The following is a 16,616-nucleotide window of genomic DNA, read 5'->3' on the forward strand; positions in this document are numbered from 1 at the left end:
AGCTCTTGGCTGCCTCCAGTCAGCTGGAGCACTGTCCCAGCCCCCTCGTGTCTGTGGGGGGCTAGCATTGTCCCTGGGGGGAGTGCTGCAGGCCCACATCCCTCTCTGTGTGTTGCTGAGTAGGAAATTACCATGGCAAGTGGCAGGGTACCAGCCAACACTGGTACTCTTTGTGCTGGTGACACAGGCAAACAGCCCCCAGCTGCAAAGGGCTCACCCCTCTCACTCCTCTCCAGCCAGGGTCTCTCCTGTGGCATTGTCCTGCTGTCTCCCAGAGAAGGAAGCAGCATATGGAACAGAGAATCCCTTCTCACCATCATCAGGAGCTCTCTTACCATCACTCAGCAGCCATCACCTTGCAGGGCTGGGCATCATTCCTAGGACTAATGATGCCTTCTTCAGTAACGCTGTTGCAGCCTGGTACTGGTGAAGACTTGCTCACAGACCAAGGAGCTACTTGCTTTTGGAGAGGTTGGGTGTGCTTGTGGATGCATGTACAGAACTGCATCCTGCAGTTATGGCTTTCCAGAGAATACCAGTGGGTGGTTCAAAAAGTAAAATAAGGATGTTATTATTATACACATATAATTTTATTCTTTCAGTCTGAAATAAGCCCCCGGTAAATTTATATTTACTTGGCAGTGAAAACATAAAACTTGGTTTGGCAATTACATTTAGGAAAACATTAGGAACTCAAGGGAGAAAATACTGCTTGGCCGAGCATGTTTAACTAATGCTGAGAAATGGGGCTCTATGAATCTGAATTCAACCCAGTTTTTTAAAGCTACTTACCCGGTCTCCTTCCACTGCTGGCCAACTGACAGAAATTCAATATTTTTCTTCTAGTGAATGAAAAGCATAGTCAGGAACAGCCATTGGGTCAGGTTCATATGCAAAAGCTCCTCTTGTGCTTTTGTTTCCTAATTGCTTTTGGAAGGGTTTTTCGGACTGGGCTGACGCAGTTGTGTGTGTGAATTTCCTGGCAAATAAGAAAGGTGACTGTGTCCAAAAGACATTTAAGAGTGTGAATTCACAGCCTTTCCATGTCTAATCAAGGAGCATAAACCATTAGCCACATGTTCCCCATTTCCATCACATTTTTTCACACTTAAACAAAAACATGCCAAAGGAAAGGTGCTACATTTTTTAATGCCCCCAAATAGGAACCACAGGAGTCCATTAAATGCTGTGGTCATTTCCAGCATACAAATCAATTTTCCTTGTGGTGGTGAAGTGGTGAATAATGCCTGGTTTGTTTAAAGGAGCATGACTGATTTTGGATGAAGGATCCTGTCACTTTGGCATTTTTAGTTTTATTTATTGCATGCAAGCGTATAAAACCTGGTACTGGTCTCAGTGCCAGGCTCACTAGTGGAAAAGCTGAAAGGACCACATAACGTCTGGTGCAGCAAAGAAGATCTCCTTCTGCAAGGCATTTTCTGGACTCCTGAAAAATTATTTTGATTAACATGGCAGAGAAGGATTTCATCAGTTGGCATCTACTGGCTTTATTTTTTCTTCCATTTTGCCTGTGTCAAGATGAATACATGGAGGTGAGCAGAAGATCTTATAAACCAGTGGCCAAAATATTGCAAAGTCACCACCAGACTGGTCACAAAGGTTCCAGAAGCAGGGAAATATTGAAACAGCGGCATCAACTTATAGAGTGGACTGTTGTTAATAGCACATCTACAGACCATAATGTCCTGAGACCAGAGGTAGATGATGTAGAACTGACTACCTCAGATAGAGTCCAGGTACTCTGAATTAATCTTCTAAAGATATCTTTAAAGCTAATGAGATTTTTTTTTTTTGCTAACATTACTAGTGATATATTTATGGAATAGTTTTTATTAAAGCTGTGTATTGGTCTGTATCCTGCTGGGCTGCTTTACAGGATCTTTTAATGAGCTGGTAGAATCAGCAGTGGTTGGGGACATTGGTTTCAACACAGGCAGCAGCGCTTTTTTCTGTTGAAACTGTGAACTTGCAAAATCATATATGCTGAAATACAGTCTCTTAATTATCCCAAGGTATTAATTATTTAATATATTAAATATATTCAATATTTCTAATTCATTTAGATGTGAAGGAAAATTATAGCATTGCTAGAGGTATTTGGAGAGATTCAATTAGCAGAGAATAATTTTACTTTAAAATTCTGTATATAAAGTATATTTCTTGAGCTTGAGACAAAAATAATGAAATTCTAAATGTTATAAAAAATTATTCTAAGGAGTAGCTTGAAAAAAAACCAGATACTAATGTAATGAGTAGATTTAATTATATAAATCAACTGAGAATTTAAGAAGAAAAAAAGCTTGGAATGAAATTCTAAATCATCTGCAGTATCTGCATTTCAAACTGAGAATCTTTTTATGCCTTTCATGGCATTTTGCATACTACAGTCATTAGTTTATAACACAAGGAAAATGGCATAACTTGATTATACACAAAATATTGCAGTCCAATTCTGAAAGACAAAATCTGAAGGGCAGAAGATGAAGCTTTTTCTAGGACTAGGCAAAACAAAATTCCACTCAAATGAAGGGTTTTTTTTGATCAATGTGTTTTATTAACAGCAAGAACATGAGTGGTTTTTCCTACAGCTGATACAAATATTTGAGTCCTGTATAGTTCACCTTTTAGCCTCTGGGGTTTTAAAATTTCTTCAGATCAAAATATGATGTTTTGAATTGCCAAAATCAATGACATGCAGATAAGTGTTGAATAATAACCTATATTATGATAAGCACAGAAGAGGTCTGATTTTAATCCTGTCCTGGGCTTGAAGAACTGAAACACATCCAAGTAAGGGAATATGTTTAATACACTGTATTCCCGGTATTAAAACTTCACAGTGCCTTGCATTTTGTATTTCTTGGTCAGGAGTTAAATGTTCCTCCAGTGCACTCAGCAGAACAGATATTTAACTGTAGGCTTGTTAAACTGTGCTTGCAGAATGTAAGCAGTGTAAACCATAAGCTGTACAGTTCAAAGAGCCAGCCAGTGTGTGCAGACCTCTTTACTGCAGGGAGAATTCTGCAGCTGTGTGCTGCGGACCTTGTACAGAAGATTCCCCTTTAACACCACACAATTTTAGATAACACAGGATTTAATGCAAAACCACAGCTTTTTAGGGCTCAAACTTTCCCCCACAGAAAGTGTGTTCAGGCTGCATGTGTCTCTTGTCAGAGTGTTTAATGCAACTTGTCTGGAGCTGCCTGCTGGGGAACAGGTTGTGACAATAAAAACAAGCCCAGTGATCCAAGTACAGCTGATGGCAGTCATTTACCTGCCAGCCCATCTCCAAGAAGCAATCTTTTCTGGGGAAATGATGCAATTTTTGGCTTACTGAAATGAAATGGAGCACTAGCAGATGCACGACAGGGATAATCAATCACACAATGGTTATGCAATATGTGTTTTCCACTTCCAGACTCCCGGAATTTCTAGGCAGAGGAAAGGTGGCACTGAAATGGCACTGAAATGCTTTAATTCATGTCAAATCTCTCTTTTTCCCTTGAGTTATATGGAAACTATTCGATTCCTATTTCCTACTTTCTTGTTTGTTTTAGATGGAATAACTCTACCGAGATGAAGAGAATTTAGGCTGGGGAATTTCACATTCTTGCTGAAGTGTTTCAAAGGTCTCATTCCCTGCTGTGGAAAAGACATGATATTATTTGTTCTTACTATCTATTGTATGTTACTACTATTTGTTGTCTTTGCTGCACTGAGTGCAAGGCCAGTTTCCACACTGCTGTTAACTCATGTAAAATATAATGTGCATTTTTCAAGAACGAGAACTCTTAGTGACTAAGCAGAGTCATGTCAGACCATTTTTCCATTTCAGGTTGCTCTTTGAAAATCTTTAACCATCACTAGCCAAGCAGTGTTTTACCCTGATTTTTGGCAACTTTTGTTTGTTTCTTTGCTTGGAGAAGGGGCATGGAGGGCCTAAGTGCCCACAGAGACAGATATTTTGCATTCAGAACAGAAGCCAAGAATGGTGGAGGTGCATCACTCATCTTCTGCATTGTCTTAGACAATAAAACAGAAATTCATAAAATTAATCAGGAAGTGAAAAAGGGTCAAAGGCTGGGTCTTCAATTATGACTTGTTCACAGCTTTAATTTAAGGGAATTTCATAGACCATCTGTTGCCTAGATTATTCTCCTATATACTAAATCATGGGAATTTCAGCAGATAGCCTCAGAAATAGTTCCAGTTTTCTATCAGTGTTAGGATTTCAATGTGGCAGATGCATTTCACAACCTCCTAAATTATATTCATGTTCTGGCAGCAAAGCCAAAGATTCACTGACAAAATTTATGCACAAATGGCTGCAAAGGATGCCTTTGGCAAGTAGATTGCAACTAATCTCTATGTCACATTTGAGTGTAATTTTACTTTAGGAAGATGTTTTTCCTTTAAATGTACTGTTCATGAAATTATCTGATTTTAAAGATTAGAAGAAAATCCTAAATTTTCCTCATCCTTGGCAGCTAACCATGAATATTTTTTTCTCCTAGTGAAAGAGTAAAGGTAATAAATTAATTATTTATGACTTGCATAAACAGCTATTTTTAAATCAGTGGAACTGTTGCATACAACCAGACTGGCAGGACTTGCCTTATTTCACACCTAAGAACCTAATGAGCTTTTTTTAGGTAATGCCTAATAGCACTTGGTTATGACCATCGCTTGTATCTATTTTATTTTAAAATAGCTGTTTCTCTAATAAAGTTGTTCAAAATTTCAGTACATTGTCTGAAAAAGACAAATTGCATCTGCACAGATAGAGTCTTACATGCAGCTCCCTTTGCTGAATTCATGTTTTCCCTCAATTACAATCTGTTCTAAGTCTTCGGATTTTTTTTAGGCTGATAAAACTTATTTGCTCTTGGCAGGTGTGTATTTAGTTCACCTTCCCATTTAACAAGAATATGAAGCACTATCTAAAAACAGCTGGCGTTTTTAATCTCAATGCAAAAATCAGTCATTCTTTTAGGGGGTACAACATGCTTGCACAATTCCAGTGTTCTTGTACTTGGCTCTCTTTCAAGGACTGAAAATGGGCTGAAACCAGAGCTACTTCTTCTCTCATACCAGGAATATTATTAAAAGTGCATTTGGTGATTGTCAGTTATGTCCTGCCTAACAACTGGAAGAGACAAAACAGCCAGAAAAATACAAACAGGTTCTCCAGGAAGAGAGAGTTCAAGAGGCAGAACCTATTTTTCTCATTAAGTATAGACCTTGTCCAGAATTAATCTAAAAAGCATAGCCTTGACCAAACCCCATAAGTATGAAGCCCTTCTGCCCATTGGCAAGTCTTCACTTTTCCATAACTCTTTGATTATGAAGGATATTTCTTTAGCTGTCAAGTCAGTTTTTATTCCCATGGTAACTCCACCATCACTGGTTCCAGCTGGACAGGGCATGTGTCTGTGTCTTTGGAGGAGCTGCAGTATTTTGGTGTTGTCATGAAATGAATTTCCTACAAGTTTCTAAGCCTCCTGAAATGAATGAAGTCTGGGGGTTTGCTTGGTATTATCCAAAACACAGGCAGAATGTTTCAGATGACATCAGTGATGACCCTGAGGGCAGGAATACAGCACATCTGTGTGCTCATTTGACAGCTCCCATCCTGACAGAAGCTCATTTTCTGACACTAAACCAATAAGTCTGCATTGGGCAAGTAATTTGCCAATGACAAAGATTAGAAAAAAGAAAGGGAAGGAAAGGCAAATAGTAGAATGATTAAAGAAAAGTAGTAGTTGGATTGGTGTGACTATCCAACTCCAGATTTTAAGAACTGAAAGTTTGCATCTCAGGATATTAGGAAAGAATTCTAGGGAAAAGAAACAAAGATGGAACAAATGAGGAGGCAGAGAAATAAAATCAAACACTGAACCTTGGCTTTCTCTGACATACTGGAAAATCTATGATAACTAAGTTATGAAACTCAGTCAGAATTGAATGAGTCTCCATTAGTATAAACACAATAATATGGAAAAGAAAAACACTCAAACAGAGCCATTATTAAACTGATTACTACAGTAGCTGAGCTGTACATAATGAACCCATTACTTTATTTATGCTGCTCTATTAGTCAGCATATAGGTTTTCATGGGTTCACATTCAACACTACACATTATCAAAAGCCCCTAACACCTTGTGTTGTGGTAAGTTCAAATTTTTGTCTTGTGTTTTTTTAGGGTGTCCCAACTTTAGTAGCCTGTAAATAAATACACAGGTCTATGATCATGAAGAGGAATATGCTGCACAGATTTTTTTTAGTATCTTCTTTGGGTGGTCCCAACACAGTTTTATTTATGTTTAATGGAGGATAGTTCACTGCTGAAGGTCAAATCAAGTCCCTTGTGTCCTAACACTGGTTGTACATAGGCATGTTTGTCATCAAAGGTCAGCTGAAATGTGGGATCAGGATGTGAATCTAATTGAAATATTCATCTAAATTTCATTAGTTGGTATTAATTTATTTTTAAAACCTTCATTATTTAACAGGACAAGCTGGTTTTTTTAAATATTCATTATATATTTTTGAATGCTTCAAGAGCTATTCCTTTAAATCTTCCAAAAATAACGTCTTCAGGGATAACTTAACTATGTGAAAATTTCATGCCAGATAAGAACTGTTTTGAAAACTTACCAAGTATATAAACAGAAATATATAATGAAGACCCTGTAACCAACATGCGTAAGATTGATGTCCTCCATGAATGAGCCACTTAAAGCTTATTTTTGTGCACTTAGCCCCCCCAGCCTGGACCGCAGAATCCAGACTGCAGTTCCTGCTGCCGAGGTGACTTTGGAGTTCGACTCTACCAAGGGCCCCCAGGACCTCCTGGGCCCCCTGGGATGCCAGGTAAACATGAAGTTTAACTCACTTTTTTATCAGTGTAATTGTAGGCTATTCTATGAAATATCAGAGAATGGTCCAAACATCAGTATTTAGGGACAGATTCAGGAACAAGTTTTTCTATCATTTCAGAGGAGACAGATATTTTCAGTTATAGTCTAAGATATTTTCCATTGAAAACCTATTTGTTATTAAAATTCAGCTTTCACAAATTCATACTGAAAGTAATCTTATCACACCTCTAGGAAAAATTGGTGTCTCTTAAAACAGCATGAAGTTCCCAATACACTTGGAAGAACTTGTTCCCTGGAGCTGATTATTGTCATCACCTTTGTATATCCAGCTATGTTACTGTGTTCAAGGGCTTTTCTTCATCTAGCATACTGCTAGCCAATATTTTACAGAAACATAATGCTTCTGTTCTCCCACAGAAATTCCTTCACTTTCTTCTTTCATCTTGTCTTTCATAATAAAAAAAAATCCTCTTTTTTAACATAAAAATGTCCACAGAAGAACAGCATACACAAGAAAAGTATATACTTTGATCTGATAATTGATATGGAAATAGAAGAGTCTAGAAAAGGGAAAATGTTGGTTGCATGCTGGTGTCAGTTTGTTATATCATCTACCTTCAGAGATTTGGAAATCACCATTCCTGAAGCAGAGGTACAACATAAATTAGCAGGTCACTGAAAGACAGACTTGTCTCCTCTTCAAAAACTTACATCTTCTGTTAACACAATGAAAATGCAATTCAGTGATCCATTACTTACTAATAAATTGTTGGATTCTTAGAAGCAGGATATGATTTTATACTAGACCCACATTTTCAAGGCTGCAGCGGACACACTGGGGCATGGCCTAGTCCCAGCTTTGCCCTTCCTTCCTGTCTCAGTTCCACTTTCTGTCACTGCAGGATACCACAAATGTACGTCTGGCAGCAGCCTCCTGCACCCTGGGATTTCTGTCTCCTTCATTTGCTGGATTTCATGTTGTTGTGCCTGTAAGGGGAACAGCAGCAGTTGCTTTTCCCCTTGATTGAATCAAATGTTGCTTGCAGACTTCTGTTCTGAACTGGTAGAGCAGTTCTGGCTTCACATAAAGGATCTCGTTATTTTTAAGAGCTGCAGATTCCTCTATCCAAACAAAAATGTGCATAATTTCTTTCAGTTTTTGGCTTCCTTGTCTGGAGTTTGTTTTTTTTTTCTTAATAGAAAAGCCCTGAAGGATCACTTGATCATCAGATTTGATCTCAAATAAAACTATTCTCCTTCTAAATTTGTAACCAGAGAGAATAATCAAAGAACAAGCAGAGTGGCAAAGAACCTAATTTCAATTCAAGTTGAATTAGAACAATGATGACATTAATTAATCCCCTGAGCTGAAAGATCAGGCTTTTGCTGCAGGAGGGATAATAATTGCTCAGTGATTCTAGCCAACTTTAAAATCCTGTCAGCTGCATAGACATTTGCTTAGTAATTTAGTCAGTCAACACCAGGAAGTACGGAATACTGCAGATGCATGAGTATGTTTTGCAACGAGTCTTTTTACTCATTTACTCATAGTAAGCCATCTCAAAAAAGCTAAATTATAAAAATTCTGTCTCTCTTTAAATCTAGGATCATGCAATCAAACAACCCCCAGCCAGCACCCTGCAAATACACACTGTCCTCTTTTTAGCACAGATTTTAACAACTTTAATGCTACAGCCATTCATCATTTGTGTGGATGTGTTTTAAAGATAGCAAAATCTTATTCAAAATTATCTTTTCCTATCATGATTGACTTAATTTACCAGGAAATTGGTGTTTATACTAAAGGAAAAGCATAACTACTTCTGCAGGCTGCTGAGTATATGGCAATTAAAAGAGGCTTTTGCTTTCCTTGAGTCTTCTCTCTGCTGAGGTCTTCCTGCACATCTCCCCCACAAAGCAATGACTTGAGACACCACCAGTTTATACACCAACATGAGGGTTAACTCCCAAAATTTACGTCCTTCACCAAAACCTTTACCATCAACCTGACCACGCAGCAGTTTCTTATCCATTTCATCCCAGCCTGGGGTTTATGGCACTGAAGAGTACCTGTGTTGCAAGCTGGTGGAAGAGGACCCTGTCACACTTACCTGTTAAAATATGATAAATTATTTAAATAAAACAGAAAGCTTTGTATCCCTTCAGGAAATCATGGAAACAATGGAAATAATGGAGCAACTGGCCAGGAAGGAGCCAAAGGTGAGAAAGGAGACAAAGGAGATATTGGACCAAGAGGCGAGCGTGGCCATCATGGACCCAAAGGCGAGAAGGGTTACCCTGGGATTCCCCCAGAGCTACAGGTACAACATCTCTGGCTCGTATTGGCTGCAGCAAACCTCAGATTATGGTTTTCTTCACTGAAAAAACAGAACCTTATTACTGTAAGATACTTAAGAAGCAAATCCCCTTGTAAATTAATACTCTAACAGGCATATACAGCCCTTGTCCTTACTGAAAAAAGTGCTCTGCCAGATCTTTCTGGAAAAGAAAAGCTTTAGTCAGAATCCAGCTGAGAAATAGGCAGGAAGAAACATATATGCTTCCCTTTGAGGGCAGAAAGCCAGTATCTGGGTTATTAAAGGAGAATAGCAGGGACTATCATTTTCCTCCCAAGCTGTATCACATAAATAATTGCACTTCCCACAGCATATGGAAAGAGTAAAGGAGTCATGTTTCTCAGGGCAGCCGGGCTTTATGAGATTCTCAGAAGCACATGTATCCAGCTACTCAAAATTTTTGAGTGCAGTAAAAGTCCTTTAGTTTCAAAAGATATCCCTCAGTAGTTGTCTGTATATTTATATGTCTAGATATTTTAAATATGTTTGGGGCCATGTAGGTTCTGCCTATGAATGAATAATTCAAAAGCCAGATGAGCATTTAAATATGGGTTCAAGCCTGAGTTGTTGAGCTCAACTCTTGTATTGGCACAATCTCACAGCTTTTGGATTAAAGCTTCTTCAAATCCCAGGAATCTGGCAGATGGCAGAGAGTTTGTGTATGTATATGTAAATATATATGTATGTGTATATATATCTCTATACACACACACACACAGAGGTACATATATACATATTCATATATGTGCATATACACATAATATATGCATGTAGAAATAGATATATACTCATGGTATAGCTGAATATCTGATAAACATACCTTCAATTACATCCAACATATATTCTTCTACAGTTTTAAAATTAACTACCACTGTTTTTTTCCTTACATAAAGACAATGGTGATATTGTAATTAAAACTGAGTGATGAAAGAAGATGAACAAGGAAAGCTCATATTGTAATACCTATTTCCAATGGTTAAAATTCCATCACTTCTTTTATCAGATGTGTTTAAAAATGTTTACAGTATTTCTTACCACCATACTTAAGAATTTTAAAGTCAGTGGTGGTATAGGAGGAAACACTTTTGAATACAATACTGTTTTAAGTACAGGATTATTTTGAAAAACTTTCTGAATCCAAGTTGACCTGCTACTTCATAATGAGACCTAGTGAGAAAAGCTATATTTTTCTGCTGTTCTGTTCAGCCCACAAAAAGTAGCTCAGGGTCAAAGAGACTGTGAAATGGAATCTAGACAAAAAAGCAATAAATTCCATCAATCTGCCACTGCAGCTGCTCTCCTTTAACACACTATGAACTTTGATGTGATCCTGGCTGAGAAGCAAGATATTAACAATTTGCCGTAATAGAAAATGCATCCATGCAGGGGTAAGGAAAATCAGCCCAAGCTTTCAGCTCACATCTGGAGCTCCTTAAATTTCTGAACAGATGGCTAACGATTTCCGTTGTTGGATCCAGACTTGCATTTGATTGTCTGTTTTCATTTTGTTCTGGTTTGGATCTGAAATCAAAAGGAGTTTGGGCTGGTTGGTTTTGTTTTTGTTTTTTTTTTTAAATACCAGCATAGCTGGAATCTCAAAAAAAAAGTCATTTTTGTGATGGGCAGTAACAGATGCAATTGAACACTTGTCATTTAAGAAGCTGAGACAGAAATAAAAAGCCAAGTCTATATGTAACCTTTTGGCAACAAAGTGCAGCAAATCTGATTCTACCCCATTTGCTCACATAATGGGGGCAGGGGAATGATAGACTTTGAGAAAAGGTCACTCCCTTCCCTAACCAGGCCAGCTGGCAGGGTCATTCCCCGGTATCTTCCTGAGGGTAATTTAAATTGTCTGGTGTGGGATGTTTTGCACTGCTTCCTGTGAGACACTTCTATGACAAGAAGTGAAACATGAAATTGAAGCACAGTTTTAATTTTCTTATTTTCCCCTCTTGGTCTCCACCACGCTCTGTTTTCAAAACTGAGGGCACCTGACAAGGTAGAAAAAGCATTGAATATTGAGTGTCAGCTGCAGCACTTCCAGAGGACCTCTAATAAAAGTGCTTCATGTATCTCTAAGCAAGAAACACTAATCCTCATGGATTTTACTGAGCATTGTTCATTTTCACACAGGCAGTTGAAAGCAATATCCAGTTTAAATGCATTGGGGAATACATAAAACTATATAAAACCTTTTTGTCAGAAACACCATTTCAATAATATATTGCTGTTGCATCATTTCTAGCAAGACTTAAAAGTAAATAAAATCTGAAATTAAGGTTCTGAACTGCAAACACTTGACCATACTCTTACTTTACAGCCATGAATAGTCCAATTGAATATGAGAACCCTAGTCTTCTTCCAGTTTCATTCAATGGGAGTTTTGTTAACTGGAGTTTATTGGCCTTGGAGCAAGCCCTAGAAGAACATCTCTGTCAGGAAAATAAACAGACTGCAAATACAGGAAAAAAAATCTGTACCTGGTTGCTCTACACATGTGTTTTTCATGAACGACTGCCTGAATAAGAACTGGATTTTTGCAGGTCGCGTTTATGGCTTCGATGGCTACTCACTTCAGCAACCAGAACAGTGGGATCATCTTCAGTAGCGTTGAAACCAACGTTGGGAATTTTTTTGATGTCATGACTGGGAGATTTGGTGCTCCAGTGAACGGTGAGCATTTGAAAAAAAAAAAAAAAAGCAATTATTGAAGCTGTAAAGAGACATGTGGTCAAAAAAGATGAGGTACTATTTAACTGCCTTTGCACTCAGTCTGCATAGCTCTTGCTACTGACTTTCCAGAAAAATGAATTGAAAACTGAGCAAGCCAAGAGTAGTCTTGCCAGCCAGTGACACTAGTGCTGACACAAAGGCAGGAGGAAGAGGCATGGCCAGGGCTGGGGAGGGAGCAGGACTGTCTGCTTTGCTGTGGCACTTCAGCCCTTCAGCCACTGCGATGACAGAACCACAGTTTTAATGTTGTAGCAAGCAGCAGCAGCTTCACAGTTGCCTCCTCCACCTCCTGCCTCCTGCCAGTTTCTTCATCCTCATCTTCCCCCATGCCAATTCAGCTGCGAGCTGACCTACAACAGATGTGTGGCTGGAAATGAGGCATTATAGTTCTTCATGGTTATTTCTCAGCTGCATCAATCCCCCCTTTTATGCAGCTGTGATGCAGGAAGAAGAACACCTGCCATATGCAGAATTAAAATTAATCAGATTTTGGAATGGTATAAGCAGAAACAAAATATCTGCTGACAACTGGAAGGCAGTTTTGTCCACAGCTGTTATGGTTTCTAAGCAAGAAGCAAAAATGTGCAGCATGATTACTTCTTTCTATGAAGCAAACAAGTTGTTTTTTCTAACCTTTTCAGGGGTATATTTCTTTACTTTCAATATGATGAAACATGAAGATGTGGAGGAAGTGTATGTGTACTTGATGCATAATGGTAATACAGTGTTCAGCTTATACAGGTAAGTAAAGAGCCAGGCCATCTCAATGCAAAAACACTTCTATGGTTGTGACAGCTTTCTCACCTTTCAAGAAATGTAAAATTGTTCATTTTTTGGAAGAAATTCTCTAGGGTAAAATAACCAACAAGAAAACCTATTTCATTTTGCCATCCTCAGGATGCATATTTGGACCATACACACCACAGATGCTGGACCTAAAATACAGCCTTGATCATAATTTCCTCAAACTCAGGGGAAAGGAGTTAGCACTGCAAGTCAGGGTTGGAGTTCAGTGGTATCATGCTGTCATTCTGCTAAAATACATCTTCAGCCTCATTTTGCTTGTCAGAGAAAGGAATTAATGAAGTGTCCAGTGACTAGTTACAGTCTTGTTAACACAAGGGAAGAGAAATTTACTTTAAAGTTGGGAAGTGTTTAAGCTGCAGTAGTAAGGATGAGTAAGAAGTAAAGGTCTTCCATTTACTGGCCTTTTTATCATTAGCACACCACCAGAGGCAGCTTCATCCCCAATAGATCTTCTCTGCAAAAGGAAAAGGGCTTCATTTCTATTCCCCCTGAAGCACTGATGTCAGAAAAGGCAAGAGGCAGAAGAAAGGAGGCAAAGCCAGGAGGCTAGCTCACATCAAATGTACCCATATCCCAATGAAAGGCTCAGTAGGGAGCAGGCTGCCTGTGTCTGCTCACTGCATGTGCTGGGAGCACAGGAACTCAGCTCTTAAAATTAGTTGGGATGAATTCAAGGGGAAAAAAGCATCACAGGAAATCTGTAGTGCTGTGATCAATGAGCAGCATTTCATTTTAAGCAAAAAATTTGTTCCTGTGTCCTGGAAAAAAAATAAGTTACAATTCCAGAACTTCAGAAAGGAATTAAACAATGCATTTAGGTAAGGTGCAAAATTTGACTAGGAGATCAAATGCACAAAGTTGCCAAAATTTCCTTATAAAGCTGAAAAATGTTGGCAAGTCTTTCAAGAAAGTTTTGCTCAGGATAACAATGTACTTCTGGATTTTTTTGGTAAAGTTGTTTGTTTGGTCACTGATGAGAAACAAAAACCTGACTTGTTAAAATATTCATCCTTAGCTATGAATCCAAAGGGAAAGCAGATACTTCAGGAAACAGTGCAGTCCTAAAACTCGCCAAAGGAGATGAAGTTTGGCTGCGAATGGGAAATGGAGCCCTCCATGGGGACCATCAACGCTTCTCCACCTTTGCTGGGTTTCTTCTTTTTGAAACCAAGTAAAAAAAAAGGAGACAACCCAACAGATGTTTATGTGAAAAAGCATATTTTTTGGAACTTGTATATTTCACTGGACTGTGAAATAACTTCACAACATTGGAGGATCAAGAAGCCTTGTTTTGATGCAATGTGCTACTACCTGTGTATCAGAGATGAGCTGAATACATCAGGTAGCTGACACAGATTCACAGAGTATCTATTGTCATCTGGGTTGCACCTATTTAATCATTAAATGTTCCTATTGCTCTCTTCCCCAAAAGTGAATGAAAAATAAAGGAAAATGAGTTTAAAGAATTTAAAGAGCAGTTTACATAAAGTCAATTTCATCTCTAAATATACTTTATATGTCAGGAATTGAACAACTGATTCAAAAGTTTTGGATCATTTATTCAGTTCTTCTTACATGTTCATTTAAATTTGCATCATGGAAACAGGCCTGAATGTATTATAAGCAGGCTCAGGTGAGACCAGATGTAAAGGAAGAAGTTTCTACTGGATTGGAATGAGCTCAAATTGAAGAAAAAATGTGAAAATATAGATGTCAAGGATTCAGGTTTATTGCATTCCCATCTCAAACCTCTGAAGATGTATCTGGTGTCATTTTTCACAGATTTTTAGCACATATTTATGCTTAGTCTCTCTTTCTTAGAAGAAGAATGTCAGTAGTTCTTGCCTTAGTAGCAGCTTGAAGCTAAGGTAATTTAGTTTGCAGTGTGAAGGGGATCAGGCAGGGGAACTGTAATGTTTTCCCCTAGCCTTAGAATTTTTAAAACGTGATGTAAGCCAATGCAGGGTGTCAAAGCAAAGGCATATACGCTAGAGAAATCAGGATACACCAACAGCACAGAGATAAACAAACTTTGTGGTGTGGAGCTCCTCCAGAAGGATGTACCTTACAATATTGCATATTTACTTAACAGTGAAGTTGTTGAAACAGTTTTTCTAGCAGCCTTCCAAGAATCAGTGTTTCAGGAAAAGCCATTGCAGCTAAGCCAGTTCAGTATTTAAACTGGTGAAAGCAAATGCTAGCTGGCTTAGGAGTTCTGGTCCCAATACACTGGGCCAGTCTTCAGCATTCATGTTACTGGCTTTTCAAAATTTGGGTACCTGAAATTCTGTCTTGCTATTTTCATCTGAATGAGCACCAAAATCAATACTGAAGTTTGAATGTATCTTGCTCTGGCTCTCCACACAAAAGTCAATGAAATATAAATTCCTTTTTACAGACATTACATTTTAATCAGATATTACCTGCCAATAATGTATAACAGGAAGGTGGGGTTAGGAAAATATTTATTTGAAATTCTTTTATACTGGATACAGGTATCAGTAGCACAACAATAGAGCAAATGAATTGAAATCTGCCCTATGAATTTGTACGTCCTTGTACACATTCCTAGCGTATGTAACCACATCTTATGAAGAAAAATGCATGTTGATACTTGATGATTATAACTTGTGATTTTTTTAGTTTTATGCATCAACCACTGAAAATATTAGCTTTAATGAACTGTTGTCTGATGTGTTTTAATCATTTCTTTATCAGCTTGGATCGGGTCTGTGCCACATAGGTTTTCAAAACCTGAGACCATGTTATTTTGTTAAGCTTACTTTGTAAAACATACATTTATTCAATAAAGATTAATGGTTCAAAGCTATACTGGTTTGCTGATATCTGTATTTACCAAGGACATTACCATTTGGAGACAATAGAGAGATGTTCTTTTTCCTAAGCATTCATTTCGCTACTGAATGGGAGAAAGTCAGCATCAAGGATTAAAATACATTTATTTTACACATATGTGTATATATATACACACATATATACATAAAATTTAAATCTGTAAGGTTTCCTTTGGGGACTTTTCTTTTGTGACATGGCCACTTTAAGCCATTTTGGCCAGAAGGAAGCACTTAAGCATTTTGGTCAGAAGGAAACTCTACGGCATACACTAATTGTAAGCTCCTTTTTATCTTATTATTTACTGTAATGGCCATAATATAAAAGAAAGTCATGTTTTGCCCTACTCATTTTGTATTGTTTTCATGAGTTTTGTGCAACTTGGCCTGCTAAGAGGGGAAGGTGACTAAGAATTTTCACAAAAGCTTCTTTGACAAACAAAGAGTAGTTCCAATATTAAAGCTAAACAGTTTTTTACATCAAAGTTAAAATTCCTAGGTTTTGACCGAAATCTCAGCAGTCTTTTCTCTGCAATTTACTGCATGCAATCTCTGCTGATTAAGTGTCATAATACTTTACAAATAAATAGTTAACTTACGTATTAATTTCATTTAAAAGAAGAAGGAAGATCCTTCAAAATACAGCAACTGATGTGAATGAGACTCTGTGTGTGTGTGTGTGTGTGTGTGTGTGTGTGTGTGTGTGTGTGTGTGTGTGTTCTTCTTCTTCTTCTCTAAAATTAACACTCTTTATATTCAGTAAGTCATGTGGAATTTATGATCTTTTTTCTCAGAAATGTTCATGAAGATTAGTCATCTTTCCATTGCTGCTGATAATTGAAAGATTCTTGCTTAGCAGATGCTCAAGACAAAATGTCTTTTACCAGAGGCTTTTATCCCCTGTTATAAAATACATGGTATCTTGTAATTTGTGTAACAGCTGAAAAACCTTCTGGAAACT

The 16,616-nt window shown here is 37.9% G+C and overlaps 1 protein-coding gene across 2 annotated transcripts; it reads left to right on the plus strand.

Annotated features, from left to right (window-relative positions):
• The first annotated feature begins 1,350 nt into the window (after positions 1-1,350).
• On the plus strand, positions 1,351-15,633 carry C1QTNF3 (C1q and TNF related 3). Of its 2 annotated transcripts, none has more exons than XM_005428351.2 (6): positions 1,351-1,757; positions 6,784-6,895; positions 9,070-9,224; positions 11,807-11,936; positions 12,638-12,737; positions 13,819-15,633. In XM_005428351.2, the coding sequence occupies exons 1-6, from the start codon at positions 1,470-1,472 to the stop codon at positions 13,976-13,978; spliced, it is 945 nt and encodes a 314-aa protein (XP_005428408.1). In that variant the 5' UTR covers positions 1,351-1,469; the 3' UTR covers positions 13,979-15,633. The 2 variants fall into 2 exon arrangements, with proteins under 2 accessions (XP_005428408.1, XP_005428409.1); XM_005428352.2 differs by having other exon boundaries at positions 1,355-1,553.
• Positions 15,634-16,616: the final 983 nt, after the last annotated feature.

This window comes from Geospiza fortis, unplaced genomic scaffold, assembly GCF_000277835.1.
Source record: "Geospiza fortis unplaced genomic scaffold, GeoFor_1.0 scaffold174, whole genome shotgun sequence".
Taxonomy (NCBI): Eukaryota; Metazoa; Chordata; class Aves; order Passeriformes; family Thraupidae; genus Geospiza; species Geospiza fortis.

Excerpts from the sequence above, each read along its gene's own strand:
- C1QTNF3 (XM_005428351.2), top strand. The coding sequence starts at position 1,470 with ATGGCAGAGAAGGATTTCATCAGTTGGCATCTACTGGCTTTATTTTTT. Across the intron at positions 1,758-6,783 it reads CTACCTCAGATAGAGTCCAG|CCCCCCCAGCCTGGACCGCA; the intron begins GTACTCTGAATT and ends TTGTGCACTTAG. Across the intron at positions 6,896-9,069 it reads TGGGCCCCCTGGGATGCCAG|GAAATCATGGAAACAATGGA; the intron begins GTAAACATGAAG and ends GTATCCCTTCAG.